Source organism: Numenius arquata, chromosome 6 (genome assembly GCF_964106895.1).
Source record: "Numenius arquata chromosome 6, bNumArq3.hap1.1, whole genome shotgun sequence".
Classification (NCBI taxonomy): domain Eukaryota; kingdom Metazoa; phylum Chordata; class Aves; order Charadriiformes; family Scolopacidae; genus Numenius; species Numenius arquata.
The window spans coordinates 8,851,752-8,868,646 of record NC_133581.1 but is presented as its reverse complement, the minus strand read 5'-3'; the positions used below and the strand labels follow the sequence as shown (position 1 = coordinate 8,868,646).

Genomic DNA, 16,895 nt, shown 5'->3' with positions numbered 1-16,895 from the left:
TTCCAAAAACATTACCCTTAGCACTAATATTTTGTAGGTCAACTTTGTTCATAAAATGATATGGCTGGATGCAACACGATACTCAAGTTCATTTCAGCTTTTCTGAATAATGAAAAATGGTACTTTGTTTTTGGGAAGAAAGAGGCTTTTTTTTTTTAATGAACTTTTTTCCTTCACCATTTCATAAATTACATGCTCTTATTTTTGAGAGCAGAAACAGAAATCAGTAAGTTTTAAAACTTTTCCACGAGTTTTCATCAAAAGCATCAATAATAAGTAGCCAGTACATTCACTTGGCACTCTGGGAGCCAGCTGAAATTATATATCTTCCTCATGTGACATTTACTGGATACTAAAGAAACATTCAGCTGAAACTGGGGTTACGTGGCAGGGCTTCAGCATGGCACCAAACAACCAGAACACAACAAAAATTTACCTAATATTTATTACCACCCATTCTCCAAAGAACAAATAAATAAAGCAAATAATTCCTACCTGATCTACCTTCATGCTCATATTTAACATGAAACAACAGCTGTGTTATACAAGAACATAAAACAAGCAATAAAATCATTTTTCAGGAGAATAATAGAAAAAGAAAATCTGGTCTAGATTTCTGATAAGTGACCAGAACTTATGTTAACAATTCATCCAACAGGCAACAGTACAGTACTAAACACTTTCTTGAGTATACTAATATAAAGCTCAAAGAGAAGACTGCCATTTATTTAAACACTATTCCCACAAAGGTTTTGCACTGCTGCAGATCAAACTGAACTGACTCAGTCTCAACAATATCAGACTGAGGAGTCTTCCGCCATGAACTGCCATATCAGTTTCCATAGAATTGCAAATGTAAAATAGAAAAAGATAACAGTGCAGAGTATTAAAGACTTGTTACCATGTACAGCACATCATCATCACTGGGGTTCTAAAGACAGTCTGCCCCTACAGTCATCTCACATACATTTTTTTTTTTGCTCGAACTGTAGCTTTTCTTACCATTAATAGTCAACAGCATGGACTTTGATGCAAAATATAAATTATTTTTTACTGAAATATTACTTTGACCACATTAGTTTAAACGCTATGTAAATGATATTTCATTAGTTTTAACAATAAGAGAAATAGTGTGTATTTGCCATCTTAAATTATGTGCCACATGAAACTTTCATAAACAAAAAAATGCTTTGTCAAACATTTAAGCTGCTTTTCACATAATAAATACCACACGCTTCAATTGCTGTTACACCACTGCATTTTATATACATTCTTCAGTTGTGCTTGCATCACTTCAATATCAGCCTACGTTTATTCATCAATGACTGAGAAGCTGTTCTGAGATACTGGACACGTGGAAGTCAAAATCCAGGGTGTCATTCCAGATCTCATTTCTCTGTAAAACTGTATTTCAGAGGTTTTTAATTAATGTTGTCACCATATACCCTCTCACATAATACTACTGGTACAGGATTAGTCAATGAAAATGATGGAATTAGTCATAGTGATAGTTTAGCTATATGATTAAGTACTGCAAGAGCATGAATAGCAGTTGGAAGAGCTGGATAATGTTATGCCATACCCTGTTAACAACTCTTTAAAAACAGGAGAACTATTCAGGGGTAAAAAGATATTCTAATGAAATAAAATTTAGGAGTTCTGTTGGTTCAGGCAGCACACTTAGAGGGGAAAAAAGTGAAAAGCTGAAAGGTCATGTGTGGACTGGCAACCTAGAATAGCACATGGCAAGAAGAGAGAGTTGGCTAAACTATCATTTCCTGAATTGTGACACCCGGAAGGAAGAATTTTCTTCCTTCCTGATTAAAGTCATTGTTCCTACACTACTCCCTCCCTCAAAATGAAGTGCATCTTGTCTGGTTTTCACCTACTATTTTCAGTAACTTTAATTTTCAAAACGTATCCCTCCGCTCCTTATACTTGGTAAATTGACACTGTGTTCAAAACATAGGTAGTCCTTCAACCTCCAAACAGCTAAGCAAAATTTAACTTTTGTTGACATAAAATAGTTAATAGAAAAGCTTTGGAACTCTGACAATGTTAAAGAATAGAATTGCTTTATGTCTTCTGACCTCTCCCCATGGCTAAAACCGAAAATGTCTCTAGATCACACAATTGTGAAAATTCGGTACATAGAATCATATGCTATTTATGCAGATTGTGCCACAAAAAGCTTTGTATGTTTGGACATTGAGCACTACCTTGACAACAACATATCATCATTCACTTACAAAATCAATTATATCTAGACATCCCTCAGAGTAACAGTTCTGTCTTAGAAACTCAATTTAAATCGTTACTTCAGAACATGATGAAAAGTTCACCCACCTCAAGCCTCCCCATACTGAAATTGTTACCAGATGGGTTTAATCTTTGTATTTGAAAGCAATCAAAATAATTATGTTACATAGAATAGAAAACAACAGTTAATCCTCATTCACTGGAAATGCAACATATGCAACGGTTTTATTCTACGTCAATTAACAATTATAATTTTAGTTTGTTTACTACAAACTATACATTTTTCAAAGAGTCCTAGAGGCATAGGTTGCAGATCTCTGCAGGTCATCTGGCCCAACTTCCCACAGGCAAACTTCTGGAGTCCGGCTACCAGTAGCAATTTGAAAACAATAACTGGATCATCCCTTATCTTCTTTTCCCCAGAATAAACAAATCCAGCTCCCTCACTCTCTCCTTGTATGGATAAAGGGCTGAAGCAAATGACATCTTAACAGCCCTCCTCTGATCTCATTCCAGTTTGTCAACATGTCTCTTGTACTGGCGGGCCCAAAACTGTACAGTATTCCAGATGAAGCCTCACCCAATGCCAAACAAAGGGCAGTAATCACTCCTCTCAACCAACTAAACACATTCTTAGATATTCATAAGCCTACTGAACTGTGAAATTTTAACAGAAGTTTAAAAAACAGCAGGAAATTGCTTTAATGATTCAAACATTTAAGAAAAATACACTTGCTCTATTATTTAGCATCACTGTTTTCATACCTTCCTCAATAATCATCATGAGAACGACATATACTATATACCACATTTAAGATGCTTACCTGAATAACTTTGTAGAAATAGGCATACTGCCGAGCTGTATTTTTATATTGGCTAAAAACATCGTGTATGGCCTGAGTTGACTGAAGATACTGCACTTCATCTTCTTCAAAATAAAGAGGAGTATCATATTCACTGGGGAGCGTCTGGATGTAGGGCAGCCAGAAAGAGTTGGGGTTGGCTCGCTCACAAAGAAGATGGAAAGCCAGTGTTATATTGCCCATGGCTTGAAGAATTCGATCTTGAGAATACAGGGATCCTGAATTAACCCAGAAAGGTGAGGCACTAAATTAATTGTCCGTGGAAAATATTATCCTAGATTTATTTTAAATGACCATGATGAGATAATATCGAAGAATTTTCAACCAAAAGAAGGCTTTTCAGGTTTCTAAAATATTTAGCTGCCCACACTGTATTATGCTGCAAGTTATTTGACACAGTAAATACCATTTGTACAATTGCATGAAGGAAGACATGAAGAAACCAGAACAATACTCTCAGTACCTCAGAACGTTTTATCTCCAAGTGTTATACAAGCTACATGATATTGTGTTCAAAATAACACACATACTTCTGGAAAATATCTAGTGCACTCAGCCAGAAACAAAGCGGAAATTTAAATTCTTTCCACTGACACTTCAAGCTTCTAGGTATTCCAAACGTGACAGTTGGCATGATAAGCAAGTCCTGTAATAAAGGAGATCAGCTAAAAAAAAGAAAGTCTCCAACTGAATGGTCCCATGCATCATACATATCAACTTCTTGCTTAAGAACTTCCTTAAGCTCTTACCTAATACTGAGTTTTTAGCTGATTCAACTGTCATCAACAGTTTTCTAGGAACCCACAGAAACAACTCTTCAGCCTGCAGAAAGGAAAAAATGCATAGAAGGTCAGTTAGCATTTATACGATATGCCAAATCATGTTTCAAATATGCATCATCTTTAAATTACAAGTTGTTTTCACTTTTTTTTTTTAAAGTTGAAATTATTCCGAATCGAAATTCTTCCTTCTTTTCCACTGCAAATTAAACAAACATGGTATGTTTCACACTGTGGTAACCAAGCACCCCAATCTGCATTACACAAAGCTTAAAACAAAGACACTTAGATTACAAAATAAAGTGCTTCAGTTCGGAACTGCTAACATGTAGATTGCCCACACAACCATTATACTGGTACATTATATTGCTATTAATTATGTGATCAAATATTTCCTCCCAGTAGAGGTTTTTTCACATTACCCATTCTTATTTTAGAAGAACCATTCAGGATTTTTATCAACCTGTAGTGCTAGCCTTATTATCTATGTGCTACTAAAGCCCTAAAATGAATATAATACGTTTGTTTTCTAATATTCTTCCTACAACAGCTGATTGTCCTTCAAAGGTGATCCTCATCTGTAAAAGGGGCATGGAAAGAGGCAATCTTAAATGCTTACTTTTAAACAGTTAACTAACTGTGTGTCTATATTCCTTATCTCATGATCAAAAGATATTCTTTACAATTACCAGGTAATTTTGTTGGGGTTTTTTTTTTTTTTTTTTTTTCATTTTCACTATAAAATAATAAGTATCGCAAATACCTCTTTCTGAGGCAAAAAGACCCAGCTTTAAAAGGAGGGACATAAAAGAGACTACATGGTTAGAAAACATAGAAAACCGGGATATATCAATGGGGTAAAATACTCTGGTGATTAGGCAAACAGTATAGACAACAGAGGAAAAAAAAACCCAACTGATTAAAAATTCACAGTACTATCCAACAGTTATCAAAAATAATACTAAATTTTATCAATAAGTTTATTTCTCAAGTATGCAGAGCTGAGAGCATTTCAGAACAGCAGTTTCATAAGCAAAGGGGGAAAGGGAAGGTGGTGAGTGTTTTGGAGCTCCACAGCTACATTCCAAACACGATTTTCTAATCTAAGTCAAATGTTCACATGCTCACCTTTATCTCTCTTGTTGCTTTCAAACCAAAACCCTCCTCTTCAAAGTTAGCTATTTCAAAACCCTCTGTGGACGCTCCATTTTCAGTTGCCCACTTTATCAATTCAGGAAAATAGTCATCTCTTTTTCCATCAAAGACAACAGACAAACCTATATACACAATTTGTTAAAAAACAAATGCAGAAATAAGAGGATCAAGAAAGATAAAGAAGTTCAATATAAAACCACATGTAAAAAGCTATCTGCTATCCCACAGCAGTTCTACTTTGAAGTAGCTGAGTCAGAACTGGTCTTTGTTAAGTGTTATGCAATAGCATACAAATGTACCCAGTTTTCATCAACTTCAATATTCTGCCCAATTGGCTTACCAGTCATCTTAAAAACACAACCACCTAAAGCAAGCTGTGATGAAATATGAAGCTCCCCTCCTCTTCCTCTTTTAAATAAGTTGAGTGAAAATATTTGCCAGCTTAATATTGATGATAAATGCAATCACCACAACATGTTAATACAGACACAAGGAGGAATTTGAGAGGCAAGCTGCAATTTCATTAATTCAGCACTGGAAATGATGATAAGCAGATCTCAAGCCTCCCAACATCACACAGCTCGTCCAAATTTTTACACTTCTCCAACAGGCATGCGGTCCACTGGCGAAATCACAAGCCTCATTCATTTCCTCAGCTTTCCCCCTTAATGTCATTGGATTTGAACCTAAGTGTTATAGCTCCTGGCTACACTCAGCCAGCTCCTTTCCTACCTCTTTGCCTCTGTGTTCTCTTCAGTCCAAACTCTAGTGTCAGATCACGTTAAAAGTGTCCAAACTCCCCTGAAATACTCAGGCCATTTTACAAGTGACAAAACGTCATCAGCAAGTTGCTTACATTCAAAGATATTTTGGTTAAGCACAGGTGATAAATACATCTTTAGATTGAAGAATTTAAAAAAAGTAGCATTACTGTATTTGAAATATTCCCCCCTGTCCAAATCACTTTTCAAGCCCCAGAACCAACCAAATCTGCAGTTAAAATAGAAGTGCAAGTATCATCTAAAACAACAGTCTTTGATGATGCAGGATAAAAACTTGCTATTGATAAAGTATTTTCTTGAATGCAATGAGAATGTGGTGCACAGTGTTTTGGCTTTTTTTTTTTTTTTTTTTTTAAAGCTGGCATTTCATTTCATACTTTATTTCATACTCCCTTCAGGATGCTATTTTCTGTGGAATATATTCAGAGCTGAGGCCTCAAAAATCTAGTAAGACTAATTACATAGCTTCTACAGAACTTGATAGGTGTTTATACTGTCCAGGACCTTGCTCTTTTTATTTCCAGCATTGACTACTGTATAGGGCTACTGTAAGCTTTTAGCATCCAGCTTGTATTTGGAAGCATTCTGTAAGCACCTCTGAAATTCTACATCTGTTCTTCATATATGATATGGTCCAATACTTCCTACATTTTTCCAAATTAAAGAGAAGATTGACTCCTTTAAATTACAGGCACTACTGTGGAACAATTTATTTCTATACTGAACAAAATATAGCTATACTGATGAAAATCTGTATTGGAATATTAGCTTTATTTAAAATTTTGCTAATGAGTCAAACAAGGAAATATTTTCAAAAGTTCAAATTAAGTTTTCTATAATCCAGATCATTTTAGTTCATGTTCTGCAACCCATTATTCTATTCAAGAAAAGCACAAAGTATGACACTTCAGGCAATATATATTCAATTGTACATCTTACAGTTCCCCAAACCAATATATACTTCCATTGCTAATTGTTTAAAGCTTTTATTAAGCTAGAAAACTGGATAGTGTAAATTACTATGTTCCATTAAAAATAGTTTTGAAAGCCACCATACTATTCATACTTAAAATGTATGTAAAAATGTTACATTAAAAGCCATTTGTATGTCAACAGTGCTGTAGTTGTTCGGTTTTGCATCTTTCAAGGAAAAGAATATTCTCTGTTAACATAATACTATTATACTAATTCTACCATTTCCGCCAGCAGCCATTTTCCCCATGAATGTTTCGATCTTTCTGGCACAGATGAAAGATACAGTGTATAACCCAACCCCAACACTATCTCTGTTCTTATTAGCCTGAATTATGTTTTACTCCAACACATGTATTACAGCGTAAAACCCCAGATCATGTACCATACATTTATAGATGTCACAGGACAGCAAAACAATGACTCAAGTTCACCTTCACAGAGCTACAAAATGCAGTCACTCAACAGTATCATATATTCTTCCTTATGCCCTCTGCAAATAACTGATGTTCAGAGGTTTATAAGCCCTTCCATGAAGTAAGATTCTTATGTGTTAGTCAAAATTATTAAAAACAGGTACGAAAAGGACATTTCAAGCCTCCAAGTACAGTATTTTGCTTTTTCAAGCAAGTACACGAACCACTCAAGCTCTATTTTAAATGCTGTCTGGCTTTTTTACCGTCACCATATAATTATATACCACAGAACAAAGAATTCTTACTTCTCTGCCATTAAAATACAACAGTCATAAACAAAAGGTTACTTTTAATAAAATTACAGAAAAAGCATTTTTTAGAGCATATTTCCAAATAAAAACAAAGCTACTATGAAAATAGTTATCAACAATGGTGAGCTATTGCAGAACATACCAGAAGAAAACTGTTTTAATTTGAAAAATAAGTATACCTTAAACTTAGGAAAATTGACAATAAAACCCCGTATTAACTGCAGTACCATAAGCATTTATTTATTTTAATTATGTGCTTGATTTATAACTGATAGATAACTAATGTATTTATTTTGTGCATTTATACATATATATTTTTTATATTATTTAATGTCATGATGTTGAATTGTGAAAACTGTTTCCATGCCCAGCAAAGTGTTCAGGTTAAAATAAAATAGCTATAAAATTAAATTCAAAATGTTCAGATTTATAGAGGCAGAGAGGCAGACTATGCCATGAAGAATCAAAAAGGCCTATATTCTCAAATTATTTTAACTTCTAGTCCTGCCCCTCAGATTGTCATCACAATCTCAAGCTCTTTTTTTCTACTTATCAAACAGAATTATCACAAGATCACCCGTCTGTGATATTCACTCAGAATTATCAGTATTAAAATGGTTAATGCCAGTAGTCATGCCCACCAGAACATTTCAGAAACACTTGCAAGTGTAAAATGCAACTGCATGTCAGAGAAGTAAAATTTTATCCCAAAATAATACGATTGCGTGATATTTATATACCACCACCAAAGAAAATATCCCTTTTCTGTCAACAGACAATTCTTTAGGCAAATCAATACCCTGAGGCACCCTTATCTTACAGTCTTTCACATTTACCTTTTTGCTTTTTGCGAATTTTCTCAACAAGCGAACGAATCTGTACATATTCTTCCCATTCCTTACCAGGCCCTGGGGTAGGACTGCTGCATTCTGGAAACAAAAACGCCAAATGAAAATGTTTTCTTTAATAAAGTGTGTATACATATATATTTTAACAGAGGAGAAAAGGTTTCACAGCAACTTTAACTGAACCTTAGTACTGCTTGTCCTTCAAACATGTTTACATGGTAAACACTATAATCTCCACTGTTATAAACATCCTAATTCCTTGACACATAATTAATAGATACTTTTTAAATTATCACAGTAAAATTTGCTTCAAGTTATTTTCTTTTCTTTTTTTTTTTTCTAAATATTCTTTCAGATTTCAGAAACATCAAATGTTTAAAAAGCTAGGAAGAAAAAGGAGGTAAAGAGACAGACCATTAAGTAGATAGTCTCTATTTTCAATAATCCAAGCAAAACACACTGTTTACATTAGCCTGCTTGCCATCGCTCTTGCTGTAATGAAAGCAGATGATAATAGTACAGACCTTACCTTAAACAATTGAGAAATTTGCTGGTAAGTACATTTGACCTGACTAGTCACTACGGTTTTCACAGAAGCATAAGTACTGGAAGGACAAGCAAAGGAACACTTAGCCAAGCTCTAGCTTTAGAATATATCCACAGTGTCTCTGACAATATGCTAAATGCCAGCATGTGGATTTCTTGATCTAAGCCACATAAATCCAAGTGGACAGCTGAAGATTACCTTGCTCAACTGATTTGAAAAATCTTTGCATTGAATAAAATATGGAAGCTTGACAAAAAGAACAGCTGATACTTGTCTTTGCTTAGAAAATTAGATCTACATTTTATTTTTGGTAGCAAAGCAGAGGCCAATTGTAGCATAAGCATCAAACAGCTCTGCCAACTCCCTGTCTCCTCTTTGTGAGCAATCCTAAAGAAAAATTCCAATTTTCTAAGGCAACATTTAGATGTGTCCAGGATATGAAAATTTGGACTTAGGTTTCAACAAGAAGTGTAGTTCAGCACACTTACTAATGGTAGTCAAAAGAGTGAACAGTATTTTAGCACCATCATATGAAATTATGCTCTGCTTTTCATATTTACCAGAAATAATGGATGAGTTCCAAGTTCCTCAACAAGTGAAACCTTTGGTCTATACACAAGAACTAAGCACTACAAAAAGTTTCCGAACAGCAACAAAAATTTATTTAAGCAACAAAAATATCAGTGCAGTTCAACTGAGTTGTATTCCTGCTTTCCACGGTTAATTCCTCTACTCTAATATCTCTTCAAAGCACTGTTCAAATGGTAAGCAGAAATAGTGCAATTCTTCAGGTTTAAAGGAAAACATTTTTTACAAAGTTTCAATTTCAAGTTATCTATAGTAGTTTTTTTAAATCTAATCTCACCCAGTACTTATGCTTGTGTTGAGCTCTAAAGCCAAAAGCTGCCAGAAATATTGTATGTCCAATTCATACACATTTAAATAAGCCAATAATGGTACATACTATCACAGATGGGTACTATGAGATACATACTATGCTATGTTAAGCAGGCTGAAATAGCAAGCTTGGCCACTTACAGGAAATGAATAGAATTCACTGGCTTCACCAAGTTTTGAGTGGCCTGCACGCCATCCCTTTACCCAGAGAGGCATAAAAATGAAACTTACTTTGCAATAACTCACTAATTAGATTCAACATTTCCTTTGGAGATACTGTCGCTGTGGCTCCTGTACCTGACTTCTGAGTTTTTACTCGGCTCTTCTTCCCCATCTTCCAACTAAAACAGATTAAGAAGCACACTGTCACCAATTACTAAGAAGCAAAATACAATAATGATGAATGGACAAGATCTTCTCTTATTGGACACTTAAAAATAATAAAAAAAAGAGGATGAGGAGTTGTTTCTGGCACATATATAAATGCAAGTATTACTTGTATGTCCTCAAGGTAAGACAACCATTCAGTGCAATCTGAAGCAATATTTCATGTAGTTGCACCTTAATTACCCCAGGGTAATTAGAAACTGGAAATCTTACAGAGCAAAAAAAGAAAAATCATTCTAATCACTTGCAAATTCATTAGTTATCAACAACTATTATGGATACCAAATTTTCTATGCTATATAAACCCAGGACATTTTACCTCATTAGCTGCACTGTGGACATCAGCTGTGTTAGTATTTGTGACTGCACTATAACAGTAATTCAAAACAGATAGAAGTGTTCCATTTCAAAATAAAATCAAAGTATCATACGGATATCTTTGCAGCACCTTCTTGTGGTTTAATACAATTAGTTAAGGAAAATTTATTTTCAGTTACCATGACAAATGAAACATCATCGTAGGCTAGTTTTCCAATATTCAGAGCCCACTGTTCTCATGGAGGACTTAAATCATACAACATCTACTGGAAGGGCAGCACAGCAGAGTGGGAAATACCCAGGGGATTTCTCACATGCACTGGGAGCAATTTTCAATGCTAGCACTGAACAAGCTCCTAGGGGAGGGATTGCATGGGATCTGGTACTTGTGAATAAGGAAGAACTGCTCATGCATACGATGGCCAGCAGCAGCCTCGGATGAAATAATTGTGAAATGGTAGTGTAAGATCTTAAGTAAAGAAAGGAAGGAAAGAGGCAGACTAAAGACTCTGGACTCACAAGAGTAGAGGTGGGGCTTGCTCAGGGAATGGTAAGCAGAATGCCTGGGAAGCTATAAAGGAGCCCGTTGACAGCCAGGCATCTTCTTCAACTCTCTTCTCAGAGCACAAAAATAAGCTTTCCCAACATGCAAGAAAATCAGCAGGCACAGCAGGAGGGCTGCTGGGGCCAGTCCCAGTACATGGGACTCCTCACTGACTGAGCTTCAAAGGAAACAGCAACATATGTAAAGTATAAGTGGGGACAGGCAACTGGAGGAAAAAAAACCGCTTCTACAAGTAAACCAACAGCAAAAGACAGATTGGGGAAAATGTAATTCAGCTGGTAAATCAGGAAGCGACATAGTGATGAAAGGTACAGAAAAAGCTGAGGTACTAAACTACCTTCGGCATGGTCTTTACCTGCCAGGTGTGCTATCAGGCTTCCCAGGCTTCTGCATCTAGTAGCAAAGCTTGAGGAGCTATCAGTTAAAAGACTATTTAGGTAAGCTGGACCTACATAAGTACGCAGGACCAGATAGGAAACATTCAAGGTACTGAGAAGGCTAACTGATGTCACTGGAAGGCTGCTGGCTATCATCTTTGAAAAGTCATGGTGATTGCCTATGACAGGAAACAGGTAACTTAAAAACAAACAAACAAAACCCAACAGAAAAGAAAACAAGCAAACCAACAGAAAAGCAAGGTGGGGGCAGGAGAGGATAGAGGATCCAGGAAACTAGACAATAGTAAATCTCACCCCATTTGCTGTATAAAACACGGAGAAAGTACTAAGGGGAAGCTATTTCCAGGCACAATGAACGTGACTGGGATCAGACAACTATCAGACTTCTAAAGGCAAACTATGTACAACCAACCTGACTGCTTTCTGAAGAAATAAGTGGCCCTAAGGACCAGGGAGAATCAGTGGTTGCCAGTCGTTTTGACTTAAACAGGGCTTTAACATTATCTTCCATAGCATCCTGGTTCTCAAACTGAGGAGACATGGACATAAAAAGTGCATAAAAGATTTCTTGGACCACGAGGTCCAAAGAATTTTGGTCAATAACTAAGTCTAACAGCCAACTGGTTTGATGCAGTATTCCTCAGTGGTCAATACTGGGCAACACCATCATCAGATTTAGATGCTAGGACAGAAAGCATCCTCAGCAAATTTATATATATATATAAAATATATGTAATATTATATTATATATAATGGGGAAAGCAGTCAACATGTTGGAGGGCAGGGCCACCATTAAGAGGGACCTCAACAAACTGGAGGAAGCATCCAACAGAAACTTTATAAAAAGTTAAACAAAGACAAATGTGTCCTGCATTTTGGAAGGAAAAAACCCTACACAGCATTACAGCTGCGGTCTGGACTGGCAGCAGCTCTGCAGAAAAAGACCTGGAGACTAGCTGACAGCAAGTTGAACACAAGCCAGCAGTGCACCCTTAAAGTGATGAAAACTAACTGTAGTTTGAGCTACATAAGCAAGAGCATAAACAGCAGGTCAAGGGAAGTAATTGTTCCCTTCTGCTTGGCACTGGTGAAGCCATGTTTTGAGTACTGTACAGTTTTGGGTCATGCAGCATGGGAGGTACTGGCAAACGGGAGCATGTCCAAGGGAAGGCCATTAAAATAGCAAAAGGGCTGACACGTGAGATGAAAGACCTGATGAGGGAATTGGGTTTGCTCAGTCTGGGGAAGAAAAGAAGCTCACTACTGCCTTTACCTATGTAATGGGGCATTATAAAAAGGGTGGAGGCAGATTCTTCTCAGACAAGCACAGGAAAAGTTCAACAGGCAACAGTCACAGTATACTGCAAGGGAAATTCCAAATAGATACAAGGAAACTCCTCACCATGAGGGTGGTTGAGCACTGGAACAGGAGGGAGATTTAACTGCATCTCCAAGCAACCTTGGAGAATTTAAAAATTTGACTCAGCAAGTATAGCTAAAATATATCTCTGTATATCTAAAAGGGATCCTTTTATCCCTGGTCAGTGTAGCTAGCTTACCCAAAATGAAATATTTCCTCCCGTTCTCTATCAAAAAGTTTTGTTCTTTGGCAGCTGGTATTAACACTGGAATGTATCAACCAGCAGCTGAAAAAGCTGCTCCTCCAGACTGACCAAGACTGAAACAATTGCAATCCGTATGTTAAGTAACTGTATAGGGCAGATCTTTTAAATTCAAATGCTGTATGTTAAAAAACTTCTAGTGGGAAAGGTACATAATCTGGTTACTCTCATTTTCCATTAAGATTTGAGTGAACAAGAAACTTCCAAGCCCAAGGCTTAGTTGATATACTTTGAATGATCAGGAAGGAAATTAAGGTTAACAGTGTTAACTTATTAAATCAAAATTAAAGGAGCTCAAAACTGACTAAAAAGGCAACACCTCGTAACAAAAGGAAAAAATCTAAGGCAAAACTGTAAGATGTTTTCAAAAACGAAGGCAAACCAAATTCTTCCATCTTCTGACACTAAACAGGGCAAGGAACAAGACTATCCCTAAGTACGTGGAGACCGAAGTCAGGGGCACCCCCTTCCCTTTTAGTTCTCTCTAGCAGATATCAGAGGCTCATACAACCCGTCCACGCTGCTTAATTTTATCAGTCCCCCTGGAGTTGCAAAATTTACTTTCCCAATGCCACCTCTACCATGAAAAGCCCTCATCTGCAGGCTAGTAAGGAGAGATCCCACAGATTCAATGTAATCACAGTGGCTGGTCAGACCCCTTGAAGTTTGTAAATTAACACTGGACATCCTCTTGAAAGACACTGCTCTATCACAAGCAATTACATTTGACATGAGATTTGCAGCTTGTATGAAGCAGGGAGTAACACTCCTTATGAAATCCATGCTGCATTGACAATAGTACAAATTGGATATAGGATCAATATAAATGGCCAACCTGCCATAATACAGTGTAACACAAAGCCACAGAAGAACAATACCAACAAAAGAACTTAGAAAAGTTTATTTTCATGGTCTTCCCATTATACCTTTTACCTTTTTTTCCCCCCTCATAGTTGTAAGAAGATAAACAGAGCTGTTGGTACAGGAGGCCACCTTCACAAAGATTTTATTCTTATTCACTTGAGTGTTCCCCTCTCCCATATGCCATCCTGTTACATTTACTTTAGACCCTTCTGCTCTTAAGACAAATCAAGTCAGATCTGTAATGGATCCAACAGCAGGTTTGGGGACAGAGTCCAAAATCTTCAGGCCAAGAACAATGCCGTTCTGTGCTGATTCCCACAAATGGTTTTCTACATTCCCTCTAAACACAATCCCCTGCATCTTTAGAATCATCAGAAAATTAAAAGCACTCACACAGTGTATTCCATGTTACAAGTTACAAATTATAATGACATATAGTTTACAAGAGTCAAAATGCTCATAAATATTAACATAAATAAGTTGAACAACTGAAAATATTTTGAAGGATTTTGGTTTCTCATTTCTAAGAACAAAGTATGTTTATCGACCGATAAACTGAGGAAAAGCTGTTTAACTAAATGTTCTATATCCACAACTATCAGAACACTGTGGGCTTTTTTTTTTTTCTTTTAAGTTGTATTAAAAGAATCTGCTTGGAATATAAACATCCATTGGTAGATTTTATGAGGGGAAAAAAAAAATCCCAAAGATAACCATGCACATATTATACATGGAGATATGAAAAGTGCAACCATGCAATCAGAAGGATGATACAACAATACATGAAGCACTACACTTTAAATTTTTCCCCATATGAAACATGTTAGTATTGAGAACCTATTTTTTGCAGTGAAAGCATTGCCAGGAGTTACATCTAAAGATAAAGCTGATTTCAGAGTATGTGAACTTCAGCTTCCCAAATATGACAAAAATAAAAATTTGAACAATGCTAAGTATTTGCTTTATTACTGTAGGTGAATATTGTTTTAGAGACAAAAAAAAAATCTCTAGCTGAAATCTGCTCTATACAAGTAAGAAATTCAAGATCAATACAAGATCTTTCTCAGCTCCTACTGCTCAGATGACATACAACAAAGATATCATCGGAAAAACAAGTTCAGTGAACACAACTCATTAGACTGATGGCACCGTAATCAGAAATGCATTTTTTCAGAAGGATGCTACTACTATATGAACGTGAAATAAGCTCTGTAAGTATCTTCTCTCTCTCCTTTGATGCATGTGTCTTGTCTAAACCATTGCTGCTTCATCATCAGAATTTCTATGGAGAAAATATTCTGCATGTGCGATTAAATCAGCAAGTCTATCTCACACACTAAAAAGCAAAACCAGCAGAATGATATCTTAAGACATCTTGTTGTGGAAGTATTTCCTTTTTAAGGAATCATCTATCTTAATCAAAACTGTACTTTTTTATCTAATTCCCAATTAAAAAAAAAAAAAGTCTCCACTTCCTACATTCCTTATCTCCATTTACTGCTCAGTTAAATGAAACAGACATAACTATTTAAAATCTAATGCGTTTGACAGATGTATTGTTTAGTAAAAGCCGTAATTTGAAAGGAATTGCTGCTATACATGGTTGTCTAGAAAACATACTCCAAATACCAATCTAGCAGAGCAGCCACGTATAAAAAAAAAAAATCACATAATATATTTTATATAATATAAAAACAGATTATGAACATTTTTTCAAAATTTCTGAAAACTAACACACAACATATAATCCAATTTCACACTTGGCAAAAATCAGTTTAATGGAGCAATGCTCTCTCACATATTTAACTAGCAAATGATGAGTTATACTGATAACATGAGACCCAATATGGGGAAAGTAAGTGTGGTTCCCTTGTGAAACTTTTTGTAATAAAAGTTACATTAATAAAATCACAGTTCATAAAACAGATTTTAGAGTTAGATTTCAATTCTACTGAAATCCCTGTCACTCCAAAAAGATTTGTAACTTCATTTTAAAAAGTGCTTTTTAATTCGAAATAAAATTTCAGATATGAAACATCTTTTTTTTTTTCAAGTGACTAAAAGAATCGTTTAGAAAGAAATAAAGTATGAGCGTGCTCAACCCAGCAATGAAAGGACAGGCTGTTTGCCAGTACATGCGTGAAAACAGAAGAAGCAATATAAAATATAGCTGCATGACATGCAGAGAAAAACAAAAAAATCCTTCAGAACCGAGATGAACTGCAGGCTTCATAAATATCTGAAGCAGCAGCAATACACATTTCAGTGGGAAAGTGGTTTGGGTTTTTTTTGCAAGTTTGCTTTTCTGTTTGTCTTTGGGTGAATATTTTTTTAAGTACTATGCCATGTTTCCTTTCAAATGAACTCTGTTGAAAATTCCTGAAAGCATTCTGCAAAGAGAGAGTACGCTGACAGCAATGATGAATAAGCTTGGTAACACACAACACAGCCACATTTCCAAATATAGTGTATCAGCTGGCTTGGCAAAAAGAATCATGCCAAAACTGGCAGTGAGGGGTGTAAATGATCCACCTCCCCCCTCTAATACTGCTATCAAAGAGCAGTTGTGTCAGACTTTGAACTTCTTTCCACATCACACACAAATAGTATTTTAATAAGCTGTAAAATATGCTTCCTCTTGACTTACATCTTTAAGAAGTGAGCATATTCACCTAACAACTTTTGAAGGTAACCATGAGAAGTCTGTACAAAAATCCCAAAATACTGAAGAACTGTCATCAAGTGTGGCAGGGGTTGTTTTTTGGTTGGGGTTTTTTGTTTGTTTGTTTTTAAAAAAAACAAACATGACTGCTTAAACATTTTATTTAAGAAAGCTAATACTTCTAGTATTAGAGAACTTGGCAACATCACAGACCACACTTCCTTACCAAAGCAATGCCAAGTTTGGATTA

At 35.9% G+C, this 16,895-nt stretch overlaps 1 protein-coding gene across 1 annotated transcript in view; it reads right to left on the bottom strand.

Moving 5' to 3' along the window:
- The window catches only part of SETD3 (SET domain containing 3, actin N3(tau)-histidine methyltransferase), a 61,343-nt gene that overhangs the window by 26,486 nt on the left and 17,962 nt on the right, over positions 1–16,895 (bottom strand). Inside the window, exons 2-6 of the mRNA XM_074149273.1 lie at positions 10,061–10,170; positions 8,374–8,466; positions 5,030–5,178; positions 3,872–3,944; positions 3,084–3,340 (exon numbers count right to left, since the gene is read on the bottom strand). Coding sequence (XP_074005374.1) covers positions 3,084–3,340; positions 3,872–3,944; positions 5,030–5,178; positions 8,374–8,466; positions 10,061–10,163 — 675 coding nt within the window. The 5' untranslated portion in view covers positions 10,164–10,170. The remainder of the gene's footprint in view (positions 1–3,083; positions 3,341–3,871; positions 3,945–5,029; positions 5,179–8,373; positions 8,467–10,060; positions 10,171–16,895) is intronic.